This window comes from Motacilla alba, chromosome Z (genome assembly GCF_015832195.1).
Source record: "Motacilla alba alba isolate MOTALB_02 chromosome Z, Motacilla_alba_V1.0_pri, whole genome shotgun sequence".
Lineage (NCBI taxonomy): Eukaryota > Metazoa > Chordata > Aves > Passeriformes > Motacillidae > Motacilla > Motacilla alba.
The window spans coordinates 54,573,739-54,591,823 of NC_052046.1; the positions used below are offsets into that span (position 1 = coordinate 54,573,739).

Here is an 18,085-nt window from a genome sequence, read left to right on the forward strand (position 1 = left end):
CAGAGAATCACAGAATGAACTAGGTTGGAAAATACCTTTGAGATAATAGAGTCCAACCTATCACCTAACACCTCCTCACCAACTAAACCATGGCACCAAGTGCCACTTCCAGCCTATTTTAAATACCTCCATCGACATCTCCATGGGCAGATGATTTCAGTGCCCAATCATGCTTTCAGTGAAGAATCTTTTTTGACATCTAACCTAAACTTCCCCTGGCACAGCTTAAGGCTGTGACCTCTCATTCTGTCAGTGATTGCCTGGGAGAAGAGAACAACCCCCAACTGACTACAACCACCTTTCAGGAGGTTGTAGAGAGTGATAAGGTCACCTCTGAGTCTCCTTTTCTCCAGGCTAACCACCCCAGCTCCCACAGTTGATCCTCACAGGACTTGGTTCCAAGCCCTCACCAGCCTCGTTACCCTCCTCTGGATGTGCTCAAGTGCCTCAACATCCTTCCCACACTGAGGGGCCAGACCTGGACACAGCACTCAAAGTGTGGCCTCACCACTTCCTAGCACCATGCCAGAGAAGAAATACATCTTTAGAACTATATAGGCACAAAAGTATTTTGTTTAACATGAAGAAATATGGAAATCTAGACAAAATCTATAGAAGTAATTTTATATGTTGTTAACTATCTCTGCTTTAAATCCTTCATCATTCTTGAGCATCCTTTAGGCATACCCACAGGCCTGCAAAGAAGCTGAGCGTCCTTCTTCTTGCACCTTTGTTCTTACCTAGCTTGTCCTTGGCTCTTCTTCTCTCCCATCAAGGAAAAACAGTCCTCTGAGCACAGTGCTCAGACTGTTCTGGCTCTCCTCTCAGCTGCAGACTGAAATGTTTGCATGGGATTTCTGCCAGAGAAGATGGGGGCTCCCTGCCAGGCTTGGATACATATTAGTAGCTCTTAATAATAATACAGTGTTTTCTCTTTAATTCCTTCCTATGGTATTTCAGTCTGATATGATGGTGGGAAACCAATGAAAAGGACAATTAGGCTAACCTTCAAAGTGCAGTGTCACATCAGGCAGATACTCATACTCCTTTTATGTGTGTAGCTTTCACCAAGGTGATGTGGTTTTTTCTCATTTAGATTGAAAGGGACTTTGTGCATTACAGAATCCAGCTAGTCCAACTGCCTGCTTCTGCAGGTTGACTATGACAGCTTCCAGTCATGATTTGAAAATGTTCATAAATGGAAACTCCACAGTCTTTTTGGGAGACACATTTGGGTGTTTGCTCATCATCCTACCTAATATGTGTCTGGATGGAATTTTCTGGTTTTTAGATTGTCTCCATTGATTCTTCCCCTGTCAATAGGCACTTCTGAGGGAAGTGTTGTTCCTTTTTGTTCTTTCTGTCCCATCAGGTGCTTATACATGGGGATAAGAGCTCCCTGAACCTACTTTCCTCCAGGCTGAATAGTCCTAGCTCTCAGCCTCTCCTCTGATGAAAAGTGTTCCAGTGCCCTCATAATCTTTGTAGCCAAATGCTGGACTGGTTCTGCAATGTCAATGACTGCCCCGTACTGGTGATCCCCCAGCACCCACTTATGTCTCGTGAGAACTGGTGGAAACAAAATATCACCACCTTGACCTGGTGGCAGTGCTCTGCCTAGTGGAGCACCCTAAGGGTGCTGCTGGTCACTGTTGCTGCAGTGGCTCTTTTTTTTTTTTTTTTTTGCTTTCAGTGGCATGACTCTCCATGCAGTCATTTGCAAGAAGAAAGCTTTTTCCTGGGGAAGTTTTCAAACAGCTAAATGAGATGGGTGAAGCAGTGAGGCACATCATTCTCCAGCAAGGTCTTCTTTCACCTTTCACTACGTTTCAACTATGATAGAGACCACCAAAATTGTGCTCCTAACTTAGATACCTGAGGTTCCATGACAGTGTAGATGAGAAGAGTATCTTAAAACATCAAACGCCCCATGGTGCCAGAGTCAGCAACAGCATAAGTAGAATAGAAACCCATATAGGTTACAGCTAAGGGCATGTCTATTTAAATAGGCAGAGACATATTTTAGATAGCCTAGTTCATATCTGTCAGAAAAAGAGAGAGAGAAATTAGATAGCTGTTTCCTCCAGTATTACTTAGGACTTCAAACCAAGAATGGATAGCAGTTGTATTTACAAACTTCTGTGTAACACACAGACCATATAAATGTCACTGTAACAGCTGTGGAACCTGAGCTGTCTATAAAAATGTGTGATTTTGGCATAGAGAAAAATGATGTCTTGGGCTAGTGAAGAGAATTTTATTATGAGGTTTTGGTTCCGTTGACTTTTTAATATGTCAATCATAAATATATAGTGACAATCAAAGAAATAAACATTCAAAGTCTAAATTCTTTTACCGAATGGATCTATTTACCTTACATACAGGAACCATTTCATTCTTGTCATACTTTGGGCATATAGGTTTTGCTTTTTCTAAGTAACAGAGGCTGCACTTCCATAACTATAAGGTGAGTGGGCTTGCAACTTTATCCTACCCACAGATATTAAAAACTCACTTTGTTTTTGTTATACATAACTTTGTGGGCAATGAAAGCCTTGCAGATTTCTCTCAGAAAGGGCAGTTCAGTGGGAAAATTTAGCTCTTTGTTAATGCTCTCCAACTCTAAGTAGCAGTAAGTGTCAGATCTGCTTATCTTCAGAGGTTCCCAAGGCTCAGAGAGAAGGCACAACTCATTGTTGTGTTAGTTTCATTGGGAAGATTTCTACTTATATAAAATTGAAGCATAGGTCTCCCTTTAAAATCCGTATTGATCTTTGTAGGAGGAAAAAGTTAAAAATGAAAATTTTCTGATGCCTTTTTAATTTTGTTTTGAATCTGAAATGTAATCCTTCTGTTGGTTTTGTTGTGAGCTTTCACAGCAATTTACTTCTGCATGCCCTCTTTTGTTGTTTTAACTTTACTCGAGCTGTACACTGAAGGCAGAACTCTTGTTTCTCTTCTCTGTATTTTTTTCCTGTGTTGCTCTGTTCTTCACACAGTGTATTTTTCTTGGGGTTCCCTACAGAGAATGCAAGGAATACCTGAATATTTAAATACAAGCATGATCCCAGCACGGGGTACAGCTGTCCTGACTACGTCTTTACATGCTTAATGGCTTTAGCTTCATCTTAAGTTTCTTCCTACTTCAGTATTTCTTTGTTAAAAATATGAACAACAAAGAACATAAGCAATGTATAAACCTGTACAGGTCAGGGAATAGCAGTGTCTGTGAGGGGCTTGCCATTGAAGCTGAAAAGTGGGAGATTTCTTTTAGTACAGTTTGCACATGACAGATGACTTTATCATGCAGAAGTTGGTTGGATTTTGTGACTGGCTAGTGAAAGGAAGGCATGCTGTCTTCTGTTATTCTCCTTGGATATGCTGGAAAACAAAACAGCTGAAATTTATTCAGTTGGGGTTGTAGGTTTCCAGACCTACAGTGTCTGGCCCAACAAACACGCAAGGAAATCCTGATCCCACTAGAATCAGTTGTTGAACTCCCAATATCATCGCAGAATGAGGTTTTCACTTCTACACCTTGAAATTCCCATTTTCCTGAATATTTGAAAATTGTTTGAAGATAAATACCATCTTTAAAGTCAGCAGGAATCATGTTTGATCCAGGCCAAGTCAATTCTGTTGTATTGGTTTTCTTTTGGTGTTACTGCATTGTAGAGAATGACACTTGTCTTCAAGAGTTGATGGCAGATGGGAAAAGGTATCTTATGACAGAAGAAGAAACAAAGCTCTCAGGAACGAGCAACTTCATGCTTTTTTTTTAATTTAAGTGAAATAAAAACACCTAAAATATCAAAATCTGGGTCTGACATGCAATGGTAATTTAATTTACTTTCTGCTCCACTGCATATGTCATTGACCATCCCCTTAAAAACATTTGCTCTTTAGCCCATATCAATTAAAACCCCAACAAATTTCCATTTGTCATCACAAGGAGATTTGTTAGATGGCATGGATTGAAAACAGTGGATTTTCACTGTTCATTTTAAATGTTGCACTAAGAGCAAATTAATAGGTAGATCTAACTTTTGGATGTTGTCACTGTTGTAAGCTGCCCAAAACTCTGCTGATATGATTGTAAAAACTTTTAGTTGTATTTTTATTCACACTCCAGCTTGATAAAATTGCAATAAACTAATTATATAAAAGCAAACAACTGTAATTATTTTTAGGGCAAAACCACCTAAAAAAAAACCAACAAAACAACAACAGGGCAAGGACACATGAGGAGAGAGCAGGAATAGAAGGCTTGCAATTTAAAAGGATAAAGGTGACCACATGTTACTAGAGCTCAGATGCTGAAAGTATTAAATGATTTAGTTACTCTCAGTGTACTGCTAATAGCCAAGTACCTGAAAGACTTAATTCTTATTATTTTCTGTGTTTGTTTAGGAACCATTGATAAAGCAGTACTGGTAGTAGTATAAGCAAAAAAGTTGTAATTCTGAAATTCAGTGCAATTTTTAACTATTTTACTTATATCCAAAAGGGATCTTTTTGTATTTTTCACAGAAATAACTCAATGGCAAAGTCGCCATTTTTGAAGAACTGGCAGCTGAAAGGTCCACAAGTGAAAATGTAGAGTACAGCATCTGATTAGCCAGATGTAGTAACAGAATAAGTATTTTGCTTTTTAAAAGAATATTTGTTTTCTCTCCTCTGCATTCTGCCATGATACTACAATTTCCCACAGCAGTCCTAGTCTATCCCAGATGGGATATAATTACTCAATAAGAAAGTGAAGAGGCTTAAGAAGTTTGTGAATGATAGGAGCCCAAATAAGATCAGATTCACTGAAAAAAAATTATTTCAAATAATTCTTTCTTTTTAAACTGGTATTCTTCAGTTGGTGGGATTTTTTGTGTGTTTTTCTTCTAATAGTGTAAGTAAAAAGCCATTTTCTTTTGTTAAAGATCTCTTAGAGGTTAGGACTCGAATTTTAAAACTGTAACATTTAACAGTTTTAATCTTCACTAACTCTTTCACAAGTTCTTAGCATCAAGAGATCTTTGTTCCTAATCTAACGTCATTGCTGAAACCAAATCCAACTATGATTCTGGTTGAGTTTGGATAGTCACTACAACTTAACTAGAAAAGTTTTAAAGTGGCCTTCTTTTTCTGTTTCTTGTTGAGACTGAACATCTAATTTAAATTTTCTCAAAACCTTGACATCTAGCAGAAAAAACAGTAAAGACATCCTTTTGCTCCTTGATGTTATCATATCAATTCCTCCAATTCCTTTGACCAATTTTTTGGCTTTTTAAAAAAAAAATCAAATAAAAAAAGCCTTGACACCTTCATGACTGTAGAAGTCAAACAAAGGAGTGTCTAGTAAATACAACTGTGTAGTCATGCTAAAAATTATGGGTTTGCCATCAGCAATTTCTCTTTACCAGTTTTGTTTTAAATAATAGATATATCAACTTCTAAGCTTTTAATACAGTTGGAGGAGTGTAACATGAATTCTCACACAAATACATTTTTTATGCAAAGTGAAAGTCTCATGCCTTTTTTAAGAAATCCAAAATTGGGGTCTTGCATTTGAGAGTCTGACTTTACATGAAGATATACATTTCTGACAAAAGTCAGAGTTTGACTTTTCCATGAACAGATACACACCTTTAGTAATTCAGGTTGCTGTCTCTACAAAAGCTGTATGGCTGATGAGTAGTTCTAGAAACTCAGAGACAGGCTCATTTCTGGCCTTACTTGGGTCAGCTGCAGTCTGTGTCTGAGATCTTAGTTGCAGGAGAGTGAAGAGAAATATTGGTTCTGCTTTTCTTCTATGGCAGCCTGGGGCTATATACGTAAGAGACAGAAATTAGTATTTCACCACAGACAGTATGTACTTAGTATACTTAGTAAGTGTAAAATAAACTGAGTTATTAGCTATCTTATTTAATAGAATCATAGAAGAGTTTGGTTGCAATGAACGTTCAAAGATCATCTAGGACAATCTCCCTGCAACGAGCAGGGACATGTTCAACCAGTCAGGTTGCTCAGAGCCCTGTACATCTTGACTTTGAATACATCCAGGCATAGGGCATTTACTTCATCTCTCTGAACAGCCTGGGCCATTGTTTCAACATCTACCATATAAAAAATACCTTCCTTATGTCTAGTGTGAATCTACTTTTTTTCTACCACAGTAACTCCTACTAAAAAGTTTGTCCCCATTTTTTTTGCTGTTCCCCTTTCAGTGACAGGCTGCTCTATGGTCTTCTCAAAGCCTTCTATATGCTTAACAGCCCAAGTGTTCTGTCTTCATAGGAGAGGTGCTCCATCCTTCTAATCATCTTGGTGGCCCTTCAGTGGATTCTCTCTAACAGGTCCATGTCCTTCCTGTGCTGGGACCCCAGAGCTGATGCAGCCCTGCAGGTGGGGTCCCAGCAGAGCAGAGCAGAGCAGAGCAGATGGGCAGAATCCCCTCCCTGGCCCTGCTGCCCATGCTGCTTTGGATGCAGCCCAGGACACATTTGGCTTTCTCGGCTGTGAGTGCTCATTGCTGGGTCATGTCCAAACTCTCATCCCCCAGCACCCCCAAGTCCTTCTTGGCAGGGCTGCTCTCCCTCTGATCATCCCCCAGCCTGTGTTGGAACCAGGGATTGCCCCAACCCAGGTGCAGTGCCTTGCGCTTGGGCTTGTTAAACCTTATGAAATTCTCATTCCCATTTGCCCAGGTCCCTCTGAAGGACATCCTGTCCTTTGGATGTGGCAACTGCATTACTTAGCTTGATGTTGTCTTCAAACTTTCTGAGAATGTACTTGATCTCCCCTGTCAACGTAGTTGATGAAGATATTAAATAACACTGATCTCAGAGGGATGCCACTCACTGCCAGCATCCATCAGGACTCTGAGCAGTTGACCACTACCCTCTGGATGCAACTATCCAGTCAATTTTTTTCCACTAACACAGATACATCTCTCTCCAATTCATTGAGAGGGAGCATGAGGGGATTGTACAGAAGTCCAGATAAGTAACATCTGTAGCTTTTCCCTTGTCCACTGATGTAGTCAGTCCATTGTAGAAGGTCACTAAGTTGATCAGGCAGGACTTTTCTCTTGGTGAAGCCATGCTTGGTGTCTTGAATGTAATTTGAAATCACAAATAACATAGCCCCATTAACGAACAATATTTTTCTGTTTGCTTTGATGTGGTGTGACCCCTGCAAACACAGTAGAGAACAGTGCGTAGTAAGACAAATGTTGCTGTAATCCTTCAGGAATGTCAGTCAGGATTACTGGGAACCTTCTGTTCTTTTCTGGTGTAAAAATATGCAGAAGGGAACAAATTAATTCAGTGACTCTGTAACTGCTGGGGATCAGCTGTTAAGCTGCATCTCTGCATCCTCTTTGTTCCATGTGACCAGCAGGGATGCAGGTACTGGCTGCCATCCAGTCTATCTACTATGACCTCACCATGGGAATTGCATAGCATGTTCACAAAAACGGAATTGTCAAATTTTAATTGTATTGGATTTGGGGATAATTTTTCAAGTACCCTTTTCAATTCCACTTCGAACAAACTTACTTCTAAAGCTGTGAAATTATTCCAATATAATATTTTTTTTTCTGAAAAGTACTTAGTTTTCTGTTTACTCAAAGTTATATTAAACAGGGTATATCTTGGTATAACAGGAGAATTCAAAAACAAAGAGCAGATTTAGTCCAAATTTTTCAGCAGAAGTACCATATATTGGAGGCAGACTGTGTAGAGGCAGATCTGTCATGCTGCCAAGCAGCACTGACCTAAGTAATCTTAAAACCCTCAAATATAATACATGTGAATACATGCAGCTGATGTTTTCTGGGTAGTGCATTGCAGTCAGTGGGCTGATGATTGTATAAAGCGTTCCACTCTGGGTGTAGGACTATAAGCTTTGGAGAACATAATCTCACCAGCAAGATTGGAGTTTTCCTGGAAATAATTTTGCTAACTGCAGGAATTAACCTAGTATAATCCTTGGTGTGTTGAAGTGCTGAAGTTCCCAGAACATGATTATCATCAGCATCATGCACTGTCATGCATCACCTTGTTTCTCTTCTTTTTTGGTCTCTGTAAGGTCAGATTGACCCTTTTTCTTTTCTTTGCTGTTTGTCTTTTATCTCTCACTTCAGATTGGAAGTAAATAGATTTAAATGGGATTGCCAGTGTGTGAAATGTCCTGCCTTGCTGCCACCCCTTTTTTTTTTTTTTTTTTTTTTTTTTTTTTTTTTTTTTTTTTTTAATTTTGAGATTTAGAATTCACAGTTGTTGTTGGTTTCCTCTGAAATCTCTTCTGCTTCATCTGCTGAGTCAGAAGCCTCATGCTATTCTGTTAATTCTGAAGTTTGTTGCTTTGGTGTAATGATGAAGTTCTTCTCAACTTCATTCATGCACTCTCTCTCTGCCAACATTTTGTTCTCCATGTGCCTCCATTTTTTATTTGCTTTTACATTCCTTTTGGCAGACTCTTTCTGGCATGTGTGTTTCAGTCCTGACTCAATCTCCAGTGAATGCCTCAGCCCAGATTCTAGCAAAGCAGACCCCAGACACATGAAGGCAAAGATCAGTGAGAACAAGTAAAAGCAAAGGTGCTGCCCATAGAATCAGCAAATACTGAGCCCTTATTGAATAGGACAAGTAGTTCCAAATGCTGTATATAGGAGCACCTATATTGAAGTTACTGGGAGCTCTTTCTAGGTAAGGACTAAAATTAGGATGGTAGGACAATAGCTTCTTATATGTACTAGCAGCTACAAAGATTTTGTTGCAAGACTAAGAAAATTTTAAAAAACAGTATATGCATTCTTTATTGACGTAAAACAATATATTAAATTCTGTCTTTAAATTACATTTTTCTTTGCTTTAAGAGAGACTTAATGTCCTGTTCTATTCGGCTTACTTATGGGCAAGTAAGACACTACATTTTACTAGCAAGAGTATATGTATACTTGTAAGTTTCTTTATAATATGCCTATGAAAAATCATTACAACCCAATCATACGTACTAAAAAAAACAGTGATAATACCCTGTATATTTTAGTTACATAAGGCATTCTCTGTCTCTGCAAAAGATGTAAGATTTCTTTTATTTTTATTTTTTAAATGTATCTCTCAGTGTCAGATTTGATATCATCACAGTATTTTTCAGTGAAAAACTAATAGCCATGTCTCTACTGAAAATCACTGCTGTGAAAAATTGTTGAAAAATCATCATGCATCACTGAAAAACAAAATAATTGGATATCTCTTTTGCATTTAATTACTTAAGGTATTTCATAAATATGAAAGAGAATATTTGCAAAGAAAAAAGCACCATCAAACTGTTAAGTATCCACTTCCTAGTGGTTACATTCTGTCAAAGGTTAGATGCTCAGAAACTCAGTTGCAAAACTTTTCATAAAAATGATGAGTGGTCATCCACAAATTCCTCAGCCAGACCATTTACAAACTCCTTCTTGAGATTAATTTTTCATTGTCCTGTTTTGTAGGTTTATATTAATTATTGTGTTTATACATACAATAATGTGTATGCCAAATATTACTTCAAGAAAAGTAGTGTAAAGCCACATCTGGAGTAAAAAGGTGATTTCATGCAAGATTTTAGCACACAGAAACAAATAGTAGTAGCCCTACAGACCTGGAGACCTCTGCATTCCATTCTTTTTTCCACCCTGATAGAATCTAGTAATTCAGTATATTCAGATCTATTGAATGATTTAATTAATTTAGGTGTCATATCACGTGATGAAGCAAGTAACTTTTTTCCTAATTTCATGAGTGACAAGAGAGTGGTTAAATTAAGTAGCCCCTCTAAAGCCAGTCAATATCAGCACTGGTATCAAAACAGTATTTGGGAGATAGTATTATGAACAGCTCCTAAAATTATGTGTTTTGAAACATGTTTGTTTTATTTGGATACAGAAGTATTTGAATGTCTGACCTGGGGAATGATAAATGAGCTTAGTTTGCAAAATTACCGCTGTTTAGGTACTCTCAGGGTTTATAATGTTTTCCCAAATGTAAAGGCACCAAATTGGCAAGAAACTTGAAAAGGCTAAATTTTAGATTTCAGTGCTTCTCCTACATCTCACTTTAGCAAGTTTAACACTTTAGCTAAAGTCAATGACTTGTGAAATTTTGGAGGGGGAAAGCAGTGCCATTTCTGTAATCTGTGTTTCGTTGTCCTGGAAAATGTTTTGCATAATCACTGTTCCAGTTTATGAAGCACATGCAAAAACATGTACATTTCTTGAATGTCTGCTGGTTCCTTATCTCTGTGTCTTTTACTGTGATGTTATAGAGCTTGGATCATATGGAAACCTAAAATATTATGACACAATGACTGAAGAAGGTAAGAAATATTTTAGAATTGTTTGTATGAGCTTTTTTTGAAGCCCTCCAAGTGCCTTTTTTGTGTTTACATTTTCCTTTGTTTTTCTTGGTCCTATTTTCATTTTCTTCATTTTTGAATAACTCATTTTTGCATGTGTTTATTGGTGGCTCAATCAGTTATAACTCTTTCTTCAAGTCTTTCTTTTCAACATTTCAGTTCTGCTATTTCAGGTAAGAAAATACAATGGGATGCTTTTAGCAAAGAACATATGCAAAACCATGCTTGCAAATTATATGGCACAGTATAACATTGTAGGTGCTTATTTGATGCCATGTTTTACAATGCATTCAAGAAGAGAAATTAATTTATGGATTTTCAAATCACTCAGAACAATTGCTAAGTGACTTCAGTTTATGGTATTATTGAAAATTATGGTATTATTGAAAAGGTTATTGAAATGAATAACCTTTATAAACTAGGCGTGTTTATTCCTGGTGTATTAATTGTATGCTTGATTGCAATGCAGAAAATTTGCAGTTTGAAATCCTCATTCTAGCAATATAAAAAGGAAGTAATTAAGGCCTGAATCAGGGCTCAGTGAAATCTCAGGAAATTTTTCTGCTGATTCAAAAGCTCTGCAGTTCTATCATACTAATTCAGGAAAGCAGTTAACTCCATACTAAATTTCCAACATATGCTTTTTGTCCTAGTGTGATCAGCATTTCTACAATCCCTGAACTGAGACCTGATTGTCTGTAGGATCAAGGCCTCTTGTCCATCCTTCTAATTATAATTCCAGACAGATGTTTTCATTGTGTTAAATTTAGAGATTAGCAGCAGATGTTTGGGGATAGGGAAAATCTTGAGGCCTGTAGAAAAGTTAGCCACCTATTCATACTTGTTTTTAATTCTGGGGCTTTAAGATAAATACTGTAATTCTCTATTTTTGAAAACATAGTTGCTTTCTAGTGTTGAATAATCTTGAAGACTTTAAGAGAATCTTCATTGCATGACTTACTCATGATCATTCCTCAGGGAGGATGGAAAGTGATAATGCCTGTTTCCCTCTTTCTGTATTTGCTGTTGATACACCAATATAACCATCTGGTTCTGGGGCTGGCTGTGGGAGGTGGTTCCATACACCTTTGCACCAGGTGTTGGAAGATGCTGTTTTCATCTGTGGCAGGCCTGAGCTCATAGAATGGTCTTGCCTCGCTGTGCTCCATGGCCCAGATTAAGCATCTGGTTCACAGGGGTGGTACCAATATAAGAAAAGATGCCTGAAAGTAGATTTTAACAGGCAAACAGTGGTGTCTACATTGTTTAAATACACCTCTCAAGAGGTGTATGGCACCTGTTAGGAGCCATTAACCTGGGCCACTCAGATATGGCTACCAGAGATAAAGCTTTTACAGTATGTTTTATCACAGTCTTCGTTACAATCAAGATGGAAAGGTAATTTATTATTGTAGCCTTAAACATGGGTATGTTAAGGTTTTTCTTTTTTATGGTGAAGTATCATATCTATTATTTCAAAAGCAGCCTTCTGAGATTCATAAATACTCTATTGGCATCTAAATGTAGTTATTTGTAGGGAAACACTATTGCAGTATAATACATACATATATATATATTATTCCAGTGCCTATGCAGAAGTAATGCTTTTAATATTCAATGTCACCTCAGAATGCATTTCTCATGAATAAATCATTCAGGACCATACTGTAGCGACAGGAAAAATCCAGTAGCAGAAATAAAAGGGAAGCTCTTCTTTGGAAACACTAACACTGACAAGAGTCTATGATGGAGTTTACCTACTCAAATACAATCAGTGTAATTTTGTCTTGTCTTTCACAAGGCAAGTAATGATTCGTGTATCTCACAAGTTGTATTTTGATCAAAGCTGAACTATATTTTCAGCTTTCTGTTTGGATTTTCAGAAGTTTAGTTGCTATTACTCTGCGTCACGCTTACTTGCATTACACATTTACTTCTTTCTCTTCCTTTTTATGACTGAGGGTTTTGTACCTTTTGGACAGCAACTTAGTCACAGGAATATATAAATCCAGTTACAAATCCATTGATTTTTTTGTGACATCCTCATGTCCAGTCCTCAAGCCTGGAGTGAACATACAGAATATTCTTTCAGTCCTCCAGTGAAGAAACTCAGGTGCATTTGTTCTTCCTGCTGCATCAGAACAATCAGGGATAGGAATTAATGTTTAAGCTATAATACACAATCACATTCAGCCTAATGGCCAGAGAGCCATTGCGCTCCATATACTAGAAACTGATTGCTACTGTTTTGATCATTTCTCTTTGGTCTGAAAGTGACTTTAAATTAATTTTAGATTAATCAGGTCAAACTGAGAGAGTAAATGTGCGCCACAAGATGAGAAGAGACGCTTACTGTAATCTTGTGCTCCACCAATAGTCTACAACATGACAAAATGGCATGTGTTTTCATTTGATATTTCTGCTTGATCTTAAAGGAGAAAGCATGTAGGGTGTATTTCTGGATTTAGATCAGTAGTCACTCACTAGTTATCTTCCACAGCAGGTCATAAGCAGAATTAGTAAGTACAGTTCAGAGTGCTCAAGAGCCACAGATTTGACATGTTCAGACTCATGAAAGCTTGGCTATAGCTAGATAGATGCAGTATGTTTCCTTTGATCACAGACTGAAAACAAGGCAATTGGTAGAGTCTTGAATTTTTTTAATTAGTGAATTTCTGAAGAACTGTTTTCACATCAAATCAGAACTTTTTCTGACCCAGAGCCTGTAGACTGCAATTGAGTTTGTAGATAAAGGATTGGCTTTTTAATATATCCTTTATCAGGAGGAGAATCTCTGCCAACTGATGCCAGCTGGAGTTACTCATGCAGATCAACACTTATCTACAGTATACAATACTGATTTGTTTGTATCTATTCAAACAAAAAACAATGTAGTTTTAAGCTACCTTCTTTAGTAATCATCTGGCCTTGATCATCTCTTCCTTCTGCTTTATTCTTTGCAAACTAAAATAAACTGCCAAATCCGTTGGAGTTTAGTGAACCTAGACTAACTAAGAATTTTCTATAGCGATCTGTCCTATTTTAGGTCCATGGAAGCATGCATTTTTATTCATCTAAACTCTCATTGGACCACCTATTGTGGAAATCTCTGTTACATAGTCAAGCCATAGTACATAGGACTGTTCCAGAGGAAACGTAGGCACCTACATTCTAGAAATAAGAACAGTGACGTAAGATTCCTATGATTGCTTTATTTAATGATCCCACCTAAAGATAAGGAAAAAGACATGAGAGAAGATCTGTGCCTAAGATGGACCTTAGCAGTTTTCTGAAAATTAGAATTACTTATATACATCTTCAGCTGGTTCTTTTTCTTGGTGGCTGTGTGCTTCCCCTTCAGAGAACAAGTTTTGGTTTGGTTTAAAGGAGGAAAATGGTAGTAAAAAGGGAGGGAGGGCTGGAGGGAGGGAGGGGGCATTGCTCTGCTGTCTTTTCTACATTTCAGTGTCTTCATGCAGGCCAATACTACTGCTTTTGTCATTTTCATGTTTTTGATAGTTAATAATGCTTTTTAATAATTTCCTTGCACTTTTGTTATCTACATTGAGTGAATCTAATCAAAGGTAATGATGTAAAACAATGTAAACTGAATCATGCATTTACTGAGAAATAAAAATAAAACAAAACACATTTTCTATTTCAAATGTTGATTTTAACTTCCATGACAATGACTTACAATCGTGGAACAGTCTCCTCAATGAAATTGTGTAACTTAAAATTGTTAAAAGTCAGTGTCAGAAATTCTTTCTAAAGATGCTGAGAGGTTTTTGTAAACGTGACAAAATGGAGGACACATTCAATTAAACTAATCAAAACCAGTGAATCTCTGCAAAGACATTTTCTTTTCAGTTCAATGGTGGCCATGTTTCTCTGTTAAGAAAACCTACGTAGTTTCACACAGTCTCAAATAAAATACTAGACTATCCTTAGGTTCTTCATCATTTTAATTAACCTCTAAAACTGGACCTCTCATTGAAAGGTCCTACACCATCTTGGAATAGGTGGGGACATGGATGACTGCATAGATATTTTTCAGAAATGCATCAGCTGCATCACTTTCATTGCTTGCATAAAATGCATTTTTATATATGTGGCATCACAAGCTGAATTCTCAAACAGATAAAGCTGAGTTGGAATCTGAAAGCTATCACAATCCTTTAGGAGATTGAAATTATATCAGGCACCTTTTAATATTTACCCACTCTTCTGGATAAGCAGTTTTAAATGCCCCTACTCTTTCAAAAGAAGTTAGGAACCACCATGACTCAGCATTTTGGCCTAAAATATTTGGGAACATGATGTGTATTTTTTTCTGGGGTTTTTTCTCTTTTATCTGCTGTCCCAAAAAATTCCTGTTCTTTCTCTCACTCTCTCTTTCTTTAACTTTTTGTTGCTTCTTCCCTTCTAACTAGAAGCTCTGCCTCTTACCCTGTGAAGTGAAATAATGGGATGCCTTTTTATTTATGATTGTGTTCTATGCTTAAATACTATTCTGCAGGCGTTTAACTCTGGGTGCCAAAAAATAGTATTTGCAAAATGTTGTGAATTGCTAATTGTGATTTTTTTTTTTGGAGCATGATGTGTTTGTGAACAGGTAGGGAATGCAGAATGGACAGTATGGCTTATTAAGTATTTGTGGTATTTTGATTACTTTCCAAGTGGTTTACTGTTGAAAAATTAGTTCCACTTCCCAGCAAATGATAGCTGCTAGTCCCAGGGAACTGCTCATATGCTTCTCCATGTACAGAAGTGTGGGTACAGGGGTGTGAAGCTTCCATTTTAAGGAGGGAAGAGAGGATTTCTTTCCTGACTAATGATTTACCCTTGTATGCTTGGAATTTCTCCAAGTTTTTAGCTTGGCAAGAACAGACTGTTATCCAAATAACTGAATTAATTCATGACTTCTTACTTTTACTTTCCACTGTTATTCTTTTATATAATTCCATTGAAATAGCTTCTGATCTTACGTCTGTGCTGGTTTTGCTGCAGGGACACCTACAGTTTTCAATAGAATTTTTTTACTGGAGATGAAGAATTAAGAGAGCTACAGACCCTGTATCATTATAGTATTTTTAATTAGAAAATGTGCTGTAAAATAGCCACCAGTTAAACGTCTAAAAATATTTTAAAATGCTTAAAGTGCAATAACAATCAGGATAAATCAGTAAAGGCAGATACATCAACTTTCTACACATCATCAGATGTTATAAGATGTCCAAAAAAGATGTCCATAATATGTCCAGAGAGTCCTTACCTAGAAAGATCTATGAAGGCAGAAAAGGGTTTAGTTTCACCTAATATTGACATCTTTGACATTACCTTGTTTTAGTGTATCATTTGGACACAGTGGTCAATAAAAAGTGACAAAACCTGGAACTTCTGGAGAGTGTGTTGCCCTAGAGAGTGTAGAGGTTGAGCTGTATGGTTAACTTCATGGGAGACAAAAAAAGCCCCAGCCTGGCAGGTTTAGAAGAAAAATTACCTCTAAGAATCTGATATGAAAATAATGTATTCTGGAGACTTCTTCTTCCCCTTCTGAATCACAGAATATGCTGAGTTGGAAGGCGCCCACAAGGATCATCGAGTTCAACTCCTGCCTCAGCACAGGACAGCCCCAAGAGTCACAGTGTGTGCCTGAGACCACTGTCCAAATGTGTCTTGAACTCTCTTGGGCTGTGACCACTGCCCTGGGGAGCTGTTCCAGTGCCCAACCACCCTCTGGGTGAAGAATCTTTATCTAACATCCAACATAAACCTTCCCTGACACAGCTTCATGCCATTCCCTCAGGTCCTGTCACTGATCACAGAGAAGAGATTAGTGCCTGCCCCTCCTCTTCCCTTCACAAGGAAGTTGTAAGGGCAATGAGGTCTCCCCTCAAATCTCTTCTCCAGGCTGAACAGACCAAGTGACCTCAGGTGCTCCTCACACAGCTTCCCCTCAAGGTCCTTCACCATCTTTGTAGTCCTCTTTTGGACACTCTAACAGTTTAATGTCTTTCTCATATCATGACCCTCCAAACTAGCCCTCAGCACTCGAGGTGAGGCTGCCCCAGCTCAGAACAGAGCAGGACAATCCCCTACCTTGCCCAGCTGGCAATGCTGTGCCTGATGCACCCCAGGACAAGGTTGGCCCTCCTGGCTGCCAGGGCACTGCTGACTCATGTTCAACTTGCCATCAACCAGGACCCCCAGGTTCCTTTCCATGGCACTGCTTACAGCATCTCATTCCCAGTCTGTCCATGCATCCAGGGTTGTCCCATCCCAGATGAAGAATCCTGAAGCACTTTCTCTTGTTCAACTACATATGGTTGATGATTGCTCAGACTCCTGATTTGTCAAGGTCTCTCTGGAGGATCTCCCTGCCTTTTGAGGGAGTCAGCAGCTCCTCCCTTTTTGGGAACTTGCTGAGTATTCCTTCCAGTCCTACATCCAAGTCATTAATGAAGATGTTGAAGAGCAAAGGGCTGAGCCTGGGGCCCTGTGGAACCCCACCAGTGAGAGGTCCCCAGTCTGATGTCACCCCACTCACTGTAACCCCTTGTGCCCGAACTGTGAGCCAGTTGCTCACCCATACATGATGTGTTTATCCAGCTGTGGGCTGCACATTTTTTCCAGAAGGATCCTGTGAGAGCCAGTATTGGAAGATTTACTGAAATCCAAAAAGATCACATAAATTAGTTGTTGTTTATCAACAGGGTGTGTTACCTTATCATAAAAGGAAATCGGGTTTGATAAGCAGGACTTTCCCCTCATGAAGCCATGCTGGCTGATAAGTGATAGTGTTGTCTTTCAGGTGTTTTTCAGTAAATCCCAGAATAATCTTCTTCATAATTTTACCAAGCACTGAAGTGAGTAGAAGTCCCAGACACATAAATAAGTCCGAAGTGACAAAACTGACCACACTCACTATAATGCAATATATGTGTTAATATGAAATTCTGTTCTACGGTACTACTAATTGAGAACTGAAACTGTTTGTGCTTATTTATGATATCTTGATTCATCTGTATTCATCTTCTGCTTCAGCTGAAATCTTACACCATCATATTTATAGGTGAAACTTTACTGGCTTCTTCCAAAGAAAAAATCATAGCTTTTGGTTTCAATTTCTTGTTCTATTCATTGCTGAGTTCTCAAAGAAATTACATTTTAATTTCTACAAAAGAAAGAAAGAAAGAAAAAAACCCCAACCCTGTATACGGGAACATGAGCTAATAGCATATTTGCTGTTTGAGAAGGAATTTAAATGGATTATCAGCAATGATCTATGGCGACTAAGCTATGGCAAATAAACTTTGCATCTCAAAATGGCTGCATTGTAATAATGACAATGTTTTCTTTTAGGAAAGTTCAAGGAAAGGGCCTCAATTCTGCATAAGATTGCCAAAAAAAAGTGCCAGGTGGAAGACAGTGAAAGGCAGAATGGAGCGGCTAATCATGGTGAGTGCAGTGTTGCAGATTTATCACCTGTGCCTGGGAGTCTCTTTCACTGTTTTATTTTGTTTGAAAATTGTTAATTGTAACTTTCTCCTACATTATGTGTGCTATTTTAATAAAAATACTCTGATTCTCTATACCAAAGAATATGAAATTTATGGATGGGACAGAAGTTAAATGCAAGAATAGAAAGCCAGTCAAGGCATATAGAAAGTCTTCTAGCAGGTTGAAA

General features: G+C 38.1%; 1 protein-coding gene across 3 annotated transcripts in view; it reads left to right on the forward strand.

The window, feature by feature from the left end:
* The window catches only part of SLC24A2 (solute carrier family 24 member 2), a 110,195-nt gene that overhangs the window by 62,735 nt on the left and 29,375 nt on the right, over positions 1 to 18,085 (forward strand). For 2 of the 3 annotated variants that reach the window (XM_038123921.1, XM_038123922.1), the window contains exons 5-6: positions 10,306 to 10,356; positions 17,761 to 17,856. In XM_038123921.1, the coding sequence (XP_037979849.1) occupies positions 10,306 to 10,356; positions 17,761 to 17,856 (147 nt within the window). The remainder of the gene's footprint in view (positions 1 to 10,305; positions 10,357 to 17,760; positions 17,857 to 18,085) is intronic. The other variant, XM_038123923.1, reaches the window with a different exon arrangement.